The 14,620-nt window shown below is 32.5% G+C and overlaps 1 protein-coding gene and 1 long non-coding RNA gene across 14 annotated transcripts in view; one reads left to right on the top strand and one right to left on the bottom strand.

Moving 5' to 3' along the window:
- 5-ht1 (serotonin receptor) overlaps positions 1-14,620 on the bottom strand; it is a 126,231-nt gene that overhangs the window by 25,260 nt on the left and 86,351 nt on the right. For 9 of the 10 annotated variants that reach the window (XM_083058456.1, XM_083058459.1, XM_083058453.1 and 6 more), the window contains one exon: positions 1,540-1,949. The exons of the other annotated variant lie outside the window; for it this stretch is intronic. In XM_083058456.1, coding sequence (XP_082914582.1) covers positions 1,540-1,657 — 118 coding nt within the window. In that variant the 5' untranslated portion in view covers positions 1,658-1,949. The remainder of the gene's footprint in view (positions 1-1,539; positions 1,950-14,620) is intronic. 10 annotated transcript variants of the gene reach the window in all.
- LOC145948885 (uncharacterized) overlaps positions 1-14,620 on the top strand; it is a 163,603-nt gene that overhangs the window by 101,376 nt on the left and 47,607 nt on the right. For all 4 annotated transcript variants that reach the window (XR_014427492.1, XR_014427493.1, XR_014427495.1 and 1 more), the window contains 4 exons: positions 10,604-10,859; positions 10,977-11,036; positions 11,144-11,385; positions 11,516-11,557. This is a non-coding gene — a long non-coding RNA (uncharacterized LOC145948885). The remainder of the gene's footprint in view (positions 1-10,603; positions 10,860-10,976; positions 11,037-11,143; positions 11,386-11,515; positions 11,558-14,620) is intronic.

Below are 14,620 nucleotides of genomic sequence, written 5' to 3'. Positions count from 1 at the left end.
CGCAGGTACTGTTCGATCGAAAGTTTGGCATAGCGCAAAAAGGAACGATCTGTCAAATTCGGGTCGGGTAATTTTCATTAATTAGCGCCGGGAGCGCGTTCGAATGGGAGCATAAATTATTGACTCGATCATCTTTGAATTAAGGCGCGTCGATTTTATTTTCTCTCTTTTTTTTGAATTTCTGCTCAATTGAGCCGATTCATTATCAATTTAGCGGCAATGACAAAATTATCTATTCATCCAGAAGTCTTTGGCAAAGATATTCATCTATTAATTGTTAATCGATTAAAAAGTTAGCTTTTAAAACACATTATCTCATAATATGTGTATACAATTTTTATAACATAACAACTAAAAACTAAAAATAAGATATATATATATATATATATATATTTCTCTATAAAATGAAAAATTCCATCAATTGTATAATTTACTTTCTCAAATGTTGAATAATTAATATATTAAATAAATTAAAAAATAGGGATGAGTCTATATTTATTAGGTTTATGAGATATATTTATTGTACATTATAGGAATGGTACATTTAATTTTATATATATTCTCTCACATTTCCTTGTTACATAATTTTAGTAAAATATTTAGCATTCCGCTGACCTTTCGCGTAATTCGAAAATAAATAACGTGTGTTAAAAGTTGCGTGATTTTATAGTATGATCCGTGTCGATATTCAGCGGAAAATATTGTCTTATGTTACGCGAGTGTTTTAATCGGAAGAGTGAGTCGACATTCATTGAATTAAAAAAATAAAGTTAAAATATCGCGTAAACGCGTAATGTATATTCGCGGTACGAGAAAACCGCTAACAGTATATTATTTATTCAATTACGGTGTTTATTTTTATTTCTTACATTTATTGTACAGCAATAATCAATGAACATCGCGCGTGTAAAAAATCGTTTATAAAAATCTTTAAGGTGCTCTCTCTCTCTCATTTCCAGGATATGAAAAGGGTTTTGAAGGTTCTCTCGCTTTAAAATGACGTGTGCCGTAAACTTTTTACGAACTTGCCTCTAAAAATGCCAGAAAGGTGGGACTATATATTACTTTTGAAATACGAGCTGTGCTTCTCAATTTTAACGTATCGATTCGCGTATCAATATTCAATAGCAAACGCAAACAACTGAATGTAGATATGAATATATTTGTATATATACAGTACGGATATTTTATGTATACTACTTTTAAATATTTATATGCGTCAAGAAATTTCTTATTCTCAATTCTTGTAACGAATATTAAGCAACGTTGAATAATATAATTAAATTTTTTCTCAACTTTGAAAAAATATATTTTCTTTTTAATAAGAATGTAGCATTTAATTACGAGTCTAATTAGGGAAATTAAAGCAAATTGGGGGGGGGGGGATCAAAATAAATCGAAGGAATAAATAGATAAACATTTTTTTGTTGATATTAATTCGCGAGACATAATTGTCAAGATATATCTATTGTTGAAAATTATAAGCAATATTCTTTTTTACGAAAATTGTATGAACAGATGGAAGAATAGTAGACTTACCTATGATAGTGATGAGAATCAGGAGACAGAGCACGATTGCTGTTAAAATGATTGGTGCATCGATGAAGATTGGATTTTCTACGGTTGCGTTTGCGGCTTGATCGACGTGAGCCTCCATCGTGGCTAAAGTATATTTCTCGTCTCTCTTCAGTGTTCGCTATTCATCATCTGATTAAATAATATATCATGGTCCGCTCTCGTTAGAGCGAATCCGAAGCTTTTGTGCTTCGCTTTCGACAAACGCGGAGTCAACACCTGGACGATAAACGTCGGCTATCCCTCTCGTACACTTTTATCTCTATCTCAGAATTTCTCGTAGTCCCCATTTTCCATAATTTTCTGTTCCAAGATTCCATGGACTTTGAGGTGTAGGTTTTTTTTGTGAATCGTTAGTTTTTTCGTATTATAATCTGGAACAAGAAAGTGGAGAAAGATCATTTTTATGAGAGAAATTTATATTGAAGATTTTATATTGAAGCAAAATATTTATATTGAAGAAAAATATATACTTAGTTCTTTTACTAGTATATCTCTAAAGGCAATCAAATGCGATAGTAAATTTTTTATTTTTATAACTTTATGTTTAAAAATACAAACATATAATTTTCTTAAATTACACATATATTTTTTAAATATAGTTTTTAGATTAATTGCACATATATATGCATACAATTAATCTACAAAATATAATCTAAAAAAATATATATATACAGAGTAAATCATCTGAAGTGTTATTGCAATATGAGTTTTGTTGTTAAATGTAAGTTTTGAGGAAACTATGGTACACGATCGAGCGAATATGCGAAGTGTCACGTATATGGTAGTCCGCGAAACCAGTGAAATTGGAACAATCGATCAGCAATTATCGGGATTGTAACGGCCAACTACCGCAATCGACTTTAATAATAAATCCGCAACGTTGCGCGAAAAATAAATGCGTTTACAACAAACGCCAGTTGTGAAATAGCCTTAGGAGGTCGCACTCTATTAAATTTTCCAATAGTGTCGGAACGTTTCATTAACTTAAATTCATCGGAACCTACCTGCTATTTGGTTTAAACTGATTGAATTTTCAGACGAATAGCATTTACGTTTGATTGCGGCTCTGATACACTATAACGAGTCTACGGTCTTTTTTATAGTTCGTTTGCGCAATTTTATTATTTCGAAAAATAATTTCATTGAAATACGAATTTTTAGAAAGATTAGACAGGTATTCCAGCTTATTGTGCCCTGCTTAAGACGTTTTATAATTTTTTACGCGTATAATAATGTGGAATAAATAAAATACTTGAATTTAAAATTATGATAATTATTATATTATTTATAATATCAATATTGTACATTTAAAAAATCGAAATATTTAATGTACTTCTTTTATTGCTTTTTATATAATTTTTTTATATTATATTATAGCTCTCTTATCCAAAACTATTTTTCAAAATAAAATTTTTTTATATATATATTACATTATATTTCTCACTATATTAATTATTATATGCAGCAACATAAAGTAATAATAAAATAAGATATAATAGACTAATAAATATAAAACATGCAAACTAATAAATTATAAAATGCAAAGGAGATATTTTAATTTTTTTTCTTGAAAATTCTTTGAGAGAATATAAAATTAAAAATAATATTTGAGAAAGAGAGACAGAGAAATATTTTTAGTGCAGATTTGAAAAAATTAAATATACATGCTCATGAGAATAGATATTTTTCACGTGACAGGACGAAAAATTTGTTCGTTGTGATTGTTGCCGCAATGGTGGCTTTTTTGCGCGCGACCGTGCAATCGTCAAGATCGAAGTTTTATTCCCACCGCATGACGTAAATCCCACGTATTCTCTGCCAGCAACCAAAAAGTGTCCCGCCCTACGGCTCTCTTTCTCATCACCATTTTTCGGTGCTCGCTTTTCCGACGGGAGACCGAAAAACAACCGTTCTCCCACGATGAAGAAGTATCTCTCGACCAACTTTCTAACCGCCAGTGTCGCCTGCGAAAAAACTCGGGAGCGTGCAAAAGAGTAGCATTTGTTCCCTGAAAACTTTAAAGGAGGACAGGGAGCGTTTATACGAATGAAGAAAATAAAAGTTAATCAAGCGAATTTTCGCAAATATATATGTGGGGCTACGTTTTCAATATTTAAACTAACGGAACTTTGTGCAAATATCGATCCATCGGCGCGTAATAAGCTTCATAAATATCCATACATCTGCTTATATACTCTTCCAGTATCAAAGAAGACGTTTACTTTCTTGCTGCAACATGCTCATTTGACGTTACAATAAATTTCTAGTTTCGTTAATTAAGATATATAATTTAATTGCAAATTAGAGATATGAATTGAGGAAGAAAAAAACAAAAAAATTTTTATCAAAAATATAATATTTGATACGAAGAAGAAACACATATATTTGATTTTGTTATTGCAGAGAAAATAATAATAGAGACAGGACGTTTATTGGGACGCCATAGGCACGCCAGCAAAGTAACTCTTGAAATTTTGTTTTCTTGGCAATCCACTTCTCAGCGGGATATAAAAATTGCCTTTTATAGCTCCTATAAAACCTTCCTTTCCTGCAATGATGCAATCACAATACTGCTAAAATGCTACTGAAATAACCGACCGGAAAAAGAATAATCGTGAATATTACGGGAAATTTGCGTGTCTCATAGGTACATCGTCCTGTCTGATGATGAAATATTTTATTCATTCAGAGACGCGAGAGTTAATTCGAACTTCAATAATGGAAAACAGGCTTTTGTCTCATTGTATAATGCATTTTTTTATATCCTGATGAAAAACCATTAAAACGCGAAAATATTTAGAAAATACGAGAAGTAGAGTGAAAAAAGAAAACTCTTTTTTCATAAAAGAATGCAAATGCGTCAAAATCGTTTCTAAATTTTATTAATTCAAAAATAATTATTGTGCTTTAAAGTGAAAACTTGACAAGAAAGAGTCAATATTTAAAAAATTAAATTTTAACAGTTTGGAAATTGTTTATAGAATTTCGGAAATATGTTGTAACTTATTTAATTTATTTGTTTGATCAATTTATTATGGTTCGAGAGAAAGTATATAATAATAACTCTATAATATATATATATATATATATATATATATATATATAATATTAATATATTTAAATAATAACAGCGATTGAAATATGTATTTCCTCCATTAGATTGTCATAAAAATTTGTTGTTTTTTAAATTGATTTATTAATTTGTCGCGTGTGATTTTATCAAAAACTGCAAATGGTGTGAGGAGAATCTGCGAACGATGAATTACGTTTAGTTGCGCGTTACGGTAGACATTGTTCGTGCAATAGATCGGAATTGCGCGAATACTCGCGGCAGTCGTTTACATGCAGGGACCACCGGGAACCGACCGCCAAATCTCGCCGTATTTCGGCAATTCAAAATTGAAAGTGCAGGCACACATACTCGTGCAAGCGGCGGCTGTATATACATTTTACAATAGCGGATGCATTTATCACGAGCAGAAAACTGCGGCTCCCGGTCGCCGCGCGAAACTCTATAAATTCCTCGCCGTTAGTGGAAAATCATGGTAGGGCATCTCCGGTAAAGTGGGGTGGAACGAGGGGGAATCGACACGTCGGAAATCTATTTCTGTGGAAAGAAAAGTCGGGCAAACTGTTACGCGATTAAATCGCGAACTGCTAGTCGAGACTCTCGAAATTCACCATCGTTTGCCTTCGATTTAAGACGACTGAATTTCACCGATAAAGACGTCTTCGTCATGGTTCTTCTTCTTCTTTTCGCGAGCTTCTGTCGGCTCGCAAAAAGACGCGTTAACGAGGGATTGATCTCTCATCAGAAAAATAAAATGATTTACGTTGCTTTAAAATTTATAACCATAGTCGCAGGCAAAAAGCGAGTAGTAATCTTTTTCCGGAGAGTGCTTGTGACAGTTTTATTTGAGAGGTCTTAATATTAATAATCTACATGTCACTTTTAAACGTAAATTTCTTTTAATAAAACATATTTTAATAAAATAAAAATTAAAAACAAAAATCTTGGAATAAAATATATTTAGAAATATTAGTTAAAATCGGTTATCATAACAATTAAGGAAAATATAATACTTGTATGATATTGATGATTGCATGATTGTATGATTATATTGATAAATGATCTATCTTTAAAAGTAGGTAATCAATACATTTGTTTCTATGATGATATTTCATATATAATACATTATTTGCAATAATCTTGAGTTTACATATATTTTGCATGTTTAATAATTACAAAATATGTAGATGTAATAATTGAGGGGTCGAGGGGGGAATCAAATTCGAGTATGTTGTAAAAAATATCCGTATATAGTGTGTTACACTATACACATTTTCGCTGTTCCGTATATTTTCTATATCCTTTTTTACTTTTTTCCACATTAGGAGATCTGTAAGTCTACCGCGAAATTCAGAAATAAAACTAGCGCCCTTGTAAGTGTAGTGCACTTCGTATTTATGACGCCATGGCGTCGTCCATTATCTAGAGCTCCTACTGCGTTCCATTAGTCCCGTGTAACTAACTTCTTCAGCTTCCAAGGATTTCACGCTGAACCGTGCTTATAGGATCAAAAGATTAGATCCACGCGTTACGATATATACATATATATATATATATATATATATATATATATATATACGCGCACGTCGGGGGGAAACTTTAAACTTATTTGCAAATCCGGGAAAGCAACGAAATCTCGTTGTAACATCGCCAATCTTCGGGTACTAAAAGATATCCATGTTTAAAACGATAAAGAAAGATGAAACAATGAAAAAATTGAAAAAAATGAACGGATGATAGCAAAAAGAAGATGAATTTTTATCAGGCAGCTGGTAGTACATAGTACGCATTCTACTGTTTCCATAATTTAAAAAATTTATCTATCCTGATGTAAAATATGCGAAAAGTATGCGGCTGCATAAAATTACACGAAGAGATTGATTTTGTAAAAAATTTTAAGGACTTGTATGCCCTTAGATGGAATAATAATAAAAATGCAACTCGATAATGAGCGCATTTGCAACGGCAAATTGCAGCCGTAATTTGATACAGAGTTCCAATATTTGGGCGCGCTTGATTATAAATATGCGCAAGTGCGAGAGTGATATAAAAAGAGAGATGTCGTTTCAATCAGAATCGACAGACAAGGGCAGATACATCGCCGGTGCGTCTGACACTCATGTGCATACAATGTTTCCCAATATTGTTAAATTTCCGCCCATTGAAACGACCGTTTATATATTTGATAGCCTATACCAGCACCAGCGTAATCTTGTTATTGCCGGTCGATATTCATTCGAGACAAACGCCAATCATTCTTTTATTTATATTAATTTCTTTGTGTGAGATGATAATATATGTATATACAGAGTGTTGTACGGTAATAATTGTTCAGCTATCGTGTGCAGGTAGAGCTAAACCGAGTAGCAAAGTCCTCTATCGTTTTGTAGTCTTTGCAATAATTAATGAAAAATTAATTAAAAAAGATAAGCCAATTTGCGCGAGTACAAGCGCTTATATTTGCGCGGATTGGCCGATTTTTAAAAATTAATTTCTCCTTGATTATTGTGTGCGAAGATCGCAAAACGGACTTTCCTACTTAGTTTAATTCGTTCTATCTGTACACGAAAGGCGATTACTATCAGACATAAAAAAAAACAATTATTGTTGCATAAAAAAAAACAATTTAAAAATTAATTTAATTATAATAATAAATTATAAAATTGATATATGATAAAACGAGCGTAGAATTTGATAGAGTAATTGATATTACGCGATAATTAAATTCCTTTTTTATCGTCATTTTTTTTGCATTTTCGATTAACGTCGCTCTGATGCGTTATTAAACTTCCATCAATCTCACTTACTACCGCTTGAAAAATTTCAGTCGTAGTAATTTGCGAGCGACCGATAATATGCTAATATGTTCTCTGCTTACATTTACAACCAAACCTGTAAATATGTACATAACTCGCAAACTACTATTTGTGAATGGATCGTAATATTTGTCCACTCATTTGCGACATTGAGTAAACAAGCCTATTGTGACAAACGATGAAAGGGATGCATACTTCTCGCTTCTCGTTATAAATCAAATATTTTGTACTCAAATAACAATTTTTGAAGCTTATATCACAGTTTGTTAACTATTTTTTTTTTTCATATAACGTCAGTTTTAATACTTTTACTGAAAATATTGATTTTTATTTGAAACAAATATTTATTTAAAAAAATCGAAAAAGCTTGATCTGAATTTTATTTATGAAAAGATGATTAATATGTAAAACAAGAGAAACTTTCTTTATTCTTTTAAAATTATGTTAGAATCGTAATCTTGTCGGGTCATTTCATTAAGATTAATTGTTAACTGGACTATTGCTCTTATTATTTTGTGTTAGCTGAATAGTCATTTACTTCCATTTAGCTTCACCGCCACTAACTTTGAATCCTTCGATCTCGTTGTTGTTCGAGTTATAAGATTAAGGGTCGGCAATACCTAACTCAGCCATCTTGGATTATGACGTCAGAAGCGGGGAAATATACGTGAACGATTCTTGCAATTTACGTTCTACATAAATGACTTTACGTCTAGTAAACCAATACATCATAGTTTCTCTAGAGAAATCACATTATGAATTGTACGAAAATATCTTGTAGAATATATCTCTGTTAAAGATCATTTCATCATATTCTTAAAAACTGTTGTTTTGCTTATTCACGTGAGATAATTGTTCTTAATTTAGAAAATTGATTATAGTCGTGTTCAGTGTACATTTCGAGTTAGTTAAGAAAGTGTCACAAAACAGCAGAATTTTCACAGAATGATAACATGAAATATAATACATATAGTTTTATGTTATATTCAAAATGAAACACTCCCATAAAATTAGTTAATAACGCCTAATACAATTTTAGTTTATTCCAATGAATTTTTATGGTTCATATAAATTCACATTGATGTTATTCTTCATAAACAAAATTTTATGACAGTTTTAGTGGGAGATTATATCGATTTTCTTAAAACGCTTAAGCATTATAGAGATAGAGATATATGGCAAAGTAATTAATAATAGTAAAACAAAATATAATGCTGAAAGAATATCTCTCTTTTTCTCTCTCACGGTTCATAAAAATTAATACAGATTAAAAGATAAAAATATATAGATAAACAAAAATATTTTTTTGCTTTTGACAGAAGTATTGATATATGGATATTAATAGACAGCGAGATTAAACTGAAGTGGAAAATATATTTGCACGGTTTATCGTTATGAGTTGCATTGCACTTCAAAGCGTGAATATTTAATAACACTTTAAACATTCTGCAGAAAAATCTCCTGCTCTTTGAGCAGGAGATGAACAATCATGAATTGTACAACGATCTCTTTCAAAAGAATCCCTCGTCTAATGCAGCCATACACTGGCAGAATTTATTGAAACTAAAAGAAATATATTTAAACACAAACTTCTATTTTTATACAAGTTTATTCATGTAATTTTTGGAGCGTGATACCACAAACAAAAATTATATTAGCTGTATTGAAATAAATAAAGGACAAAGATGTGTGCAATATAAAAGCAAGCTAAAATATTTCCAGCTTTTTGATCAAACACGCAAATTATCTTCGATATATCGTTCTTTAGACAAGCTTTATGGTGAAATACATGATATTTTCTCAAATTTTTTTTATCGAGTTTCTGAATTTTATTTACATTAGGAAATATACAAAAATCATGATTCTAATTTTATAGAGTAATGGTAATCGTATGCATAAATCATGTGTGTGAATTTATCTGTTCTTAGATTGTTGCGATGTGTTATTACATTTCTGTACAACGCGATGCTCCGTTGGGAACGATATTCGACATTTGCAATAATGCGGCGCGAAATGTAGGAATTTGCACGGTAAATTTCAAAGGCTCGTTTCGATGTTCAAAGGCGTGTCGTCATACATTATTGCAACGGCGAATATGCCGCCCAAGGGAGTGCTGCTACACCGGTATCGCAATAATGCACGTCGCTACAACTTTCGGCATTATTGTAATGTTCCTCCATCCTCGTTTACTTGACTCGCGTCTACTTTCTTCATTCATGTTCCCATAAGAGTACGAACCATTGATTTAAAATATTAATTTTTATTACGAACATTTATGTAACGCTTCAGTTTGAGTGCACGTCTTCTTTTGCTCGCGTATATATGTCCCTCGAGTGACCTATTTTGTATTTCGTATAAAACAAGTTTTTATGAATACTTTGAAAACTATAGAAATAACATACAGCCAAGAGATATATATAAGTATTTAATTTTCTGTTAAACATATTCTGTTTGATGTATCACGGACATCATATATGTAAATTCATAGAAAATAATTTACAAAATGTTTTTTGAAGCTTACAAAATGCAGTTTTATTAATTACACTACAATAAAATTTATATCAAAACTAGAACAACAGAAGAGCGCGTTACGCACGTTCCATTCTTCAATTTTATATTAAAAAGAATGCTATTTAAAAAAAATAATATAAAGTTTGTTTCGGTTTGTTTAAATTCAATTAATATTTTTTCACAGAAATCAGCTGATAACTGTCAAAAATATTGTAGCATATTATTTAAAATATATTATTATTTTAATTTTTATAACATATAACTTTAAAAATTAATTAGCAAATTAATGCTTTAATCAGCTGATTTCTGTAAAAAATATTAATAAAGCGAAAACTTGCTAATTAAATTTGAAAATAATAATGTTATAAAAATTAAAATATTAAAAAATTAAAAAATTAAAATATTGTAAATAATATGTTATAATATCTTATTCTCGATTAATATTTTTTGACAGAAATCAGCTAATAACTGTGAGTGCTACGAAGGAGCAATGACAGTTATCAGCTGATTTCTGTCAAAGGAAATAAGGAAAATAAATATATAATAACATTTCTTTTAAGAAACATATAATTTTTGTTATATTTGTGTGTTTAAGTATCTCGCTATATATGTATTTTATTTGTTACAGGTTGCTGATAAGCTGCCCGCTTGACTGCGAGATCCTCGAGTGTTGAACGGACGTTGATTCGCGGGATTATAGTTTTCGTGTCGTTTTCTTTCATTGCGCAATGTACGCGAAATACGCATGCGATCACGCGTCGCGTCGGGAGTGCCGTGTAAAGTGTCGGGCGATCGTAATTATTCGTGTTTTCGCGAGTGCTACCATGGACCAAGAGAGGAGGAGGAGGCTTGGAGGCATCGGGCGACATCGGGGCAACTGTAAGGTATGCAAAATGAATATATAATATTTCTTTTAAGAAATACATAACTTTTGTTATATTTGTTTAAGTATATATATATATATATATATATATGTGTGTGTATTTTATTTGTTATTACAGGTAAGAATTAGTGATAAGAGAGGAGGAGGAGGAGCCATCGACACTGGGCCAACTGTGGAGGTAAGAAAAATAAATATATAATAACATTTCTTTTAAGAAACATAATTTTTGTTATATTTGTTTAAGTATCTCTCTCTCTATATATATATGTATTTTATTTGTTACAGGTTGCTGATAAGCTGTCCGCTTGACTGCGAGATCCTCGAGTGTCGAACGGACGTTGATTCGCGCGATTATCGTTTTTTCTCATTGCGCAATGTACGCGAAATACGCGTGCGATCACGCGTCGCGTCGGGAGTGCCGTGTAAAGTGTCGGGCGATCGTAATTATTCGTGTTTTCGCGAGTCGTGAGTGCTACCATGGACCAAGAGAGGAGGAGGAGGCCCAGGGACAACGGGGCAACTGCGAGGTATGCAAAATATAAAAGCATTTTTTTCTGCATTGACATATTTGACAGTTTCCAGACTTCCAAAACATCCTATACACCCTTCCCCTCCCCACACACATGTATTTACATAATTTGAATATTTTGTTTTCAGGTCAATGTGCTGTGTACTACAACTCCGCTATTGCGCGTATCGGTGAGTGAGAAATTGTTTATTTTATATCATTTTTATAGCGGTATTGGGGGTATATGAAGCTGGCGCCTCATTTCGTGGAAATTCATAAATAATCAAGAGTTTTGGCTTTATTTTCAATAGTTCTACTATTGAAAAAAGATAAAGCCAGAACTCTTAATTATTTATGAGTTTCCACGAAATTATACGCCAGCTTCACACACATATTATTATTTTAAAATTTAATTAGCAAACTAACGCATAATTAATATTTTTAATAGAAATTTGCTGAAATAATAAAGCGTTAATTTTCTAATTAAATTTTAAAATAATAATATATTGCAAATATTAAAATAGTAATTTGTTTTAAATAACATGTTATAATACCTTATCCGCGATTAATATTTTTTGACAGAAATCAGCTGATAATTGTCAAAAATATTAATCGAATTGAAAGTATTATAACATCTTTCTTTCTAAAAAAGGTATGTTAAGTCGATTCTCGCAAGCATTGTTGCATCTTTTCCGCGATGCTGATTGACTGTCTCGATTTGCATTGTGCGTTATTTATATTCGTACCATCGAGAAGCTGTCATCGCGAGGGTTAGTAGTTTGTTCAAAATAAAATAAAATAAAATAATATGTTTTAAATAATATGTTATAATACTTTAAATTCGATTGATATTTTTGATAGTTATCAGCTGATTTCTGTCAAAAATATTAATCGAATTTAAAGTATTATAACATATTATTTAAAATATATAATTTTATTTAATTTTATTTTGTTCAAACTGTCAAACTGCTAATTCTTGCGATGACAACCTCTCGATGCTACGAATATAACGCACAACGCGACTCAGCTAATCAGCATCGCGGGAAAGAGGCAACAATACTTGCGAGAATCGACTTGACGTGTCTTTTTTAGAAAGGGACCTTTTTAGATAGGGATTTCCAATATGATTGAAATCTTGTAACTGAATAGAAAATATTATGTCAATATTTCGACTAACACATTAAATCGGTTTATGAAATTTCAATTAGTTTTTTAGACATTCGTATAAAATCAAAAAATTCAAGTACAAAATAAAATCAAATTTTTATCGAGGGTAACAATCTGATTATTTTTACTATGACAACGCGATTTATCAAAGAAAAATGATAAGGATGAATAAGAAGATCGTAAAATCAATAGAAACACACACGTGTCTCGTTAGCATTTGTCTAAGTTTTATAAACTATGCGTACTTTCAAGATCTGCGCATTCCCAAGGATATTTTCGTAGCACATATCTGGTGGAATACGGCATCGCATAACTTGGGTGAAATTCCAGACGGCAAATATCATGAAAGAAATTGGTCGGTATTGGCCAAGCGTTCCGTTTAGACATGGAAATTTTTATTAAAGTTCATATTAATATGCAAGGAACGTGGCAAAAAGAATTACGAGCAATCCCACGTGCATTATTATTATACATTTGTGGTATGGGACACTAGTTTTACGATTGTACGCTTTCCGTTTGTTTTTCATCCACGTGGACAGACGACAAGAATTATGCACATTGTATATTGATATTTTATGGGTGGGCATAATATTGCAATGCATATTTACAATGCTTATCTCTGTGAAATCTTCTTTTTTACATAGACACTTTTAAGTAGACACTCTTTTAAAGCGAAGCTATCAACGCGAGAGAGTATTTTTAATTATCTCACAAGTTCATTATCGTTCGGATAAGAATAGGCGGCATTTCAATATTATCTCGTTTTTGCTTCCGGGCGGCAAAAGAGAACTTGATCAGAGAGCGGAAGTATAAAGGAATTAAATAACCGCGCGGGGCAAGTGCCTGCTCGCAAAAGAATTCAACTGCCCGCGCATTCCACATACATACAAGTGCACGTTTCGCGTTCTCCATTCATTCGCGAAAGCGGCGAGAATGCCTACGATCGTTACACACGGACGATTTCGCAAGTGGATGCACTCGTGGATGCGAATGCGCAAGGGCGTATCTTTTTTATGATACCTGAGTTTACAGGTCCGTTTGCGAAACACACATTCGCCGAAACAAAATATTCCATCGTAATTAAACGCGCGCTTTCTTCCCTTTGACGTTATAATTAACGTTATGTATTACTCGCGCCGGCAGCTGCATTCTCTTCCTCGCTTATACATATATATGTGTGTGTGTGTATATACATACATGCGCGATGTTCATATAGAATATTAAATGTTGCAACTGCGTGGAAATGGCGAAACGTGCGGACGCGTTAGCGAAGAAAGTAACGAGTAAAGGAGAACGGGTCTTATGTCGTATGCGCCGTCACGCGTTTCGGCTTATTTTAGGCAAATGAATTTGTCATATCTTATTCATGGGATATGCATTAACTCTCTCGCCGTCAAATTGCACGTGCTCGAATGTGCCTGAGCATTTCCATCACGCGATCGCGTTCTCTCTCTCGCCATTTTTGCTGTCCACAGAAGAGAGTATTCTACTTTTCAATGAGTCAAGCTGTCCGCGGAGATTCCTCAGTCGACCATTGTCCTGATACGCGGCCTTTCTTCATAATGTAAATGTAATGTTATGTGCGAATTGTACGATCGGAAATTTATCTGTACCGATATCTCGCGGCGTGTGATTGAAACAAAGGGATGGATGTTTCGTTGTCAAGTTTAAGATTTAGGTCTCTTTCTTTCGCGCGCGCGTTCAGCCGCTATATTTAATGCACGTTACACGGCATTAATATTTCAATAAATTGATATTGCACTACGCGCAATATTTGTGGAAAACAGGGTCGTAAAATTTACGACCACGAGGGGATCACTACTTCCGAAGTGTAAAATTTTTAAACGTGAAAAATGCAAAATTTCGCGCTGTGCCTTGCATATACAAGCACAACAACTGGATCGATCGAAAAGTATCGCTCCCGACGATGCCTCTTCTCGTGTCCATTATAAATTTTAGGGAAGGAGAGATGAACACGGTTAAAGATTGATCGACCATATGGAAAGGATGTTGCGCGATCGTAAATTCTGCTCTGTTAACTTTGCGTTTAAATCATTCGCGTCAAATACAGCGCTCAGCGAGTTTCC

This window comes from Prenolepis imparis, unplaced genomic scaffold, assembly GCF_030444845.1.
Source record: "Prenolepis imparis isolate NDT839.2.m4 unplaced genomic scaffold, iyPreImpa1.0 SCAF_2, whole genome shotgun sequence".
In the NCBI taxonomy this organism is placed as follows: domain Eukaryota; kingdom Metazoa; phylum Arthropoda; class Insecta; order Hymenoptera; family Formicidae; genus Prenolepis; species Prenolepis imparis.
This window is presented reverse-complemented; position numbering and strand designations above follow the sequence as displayed.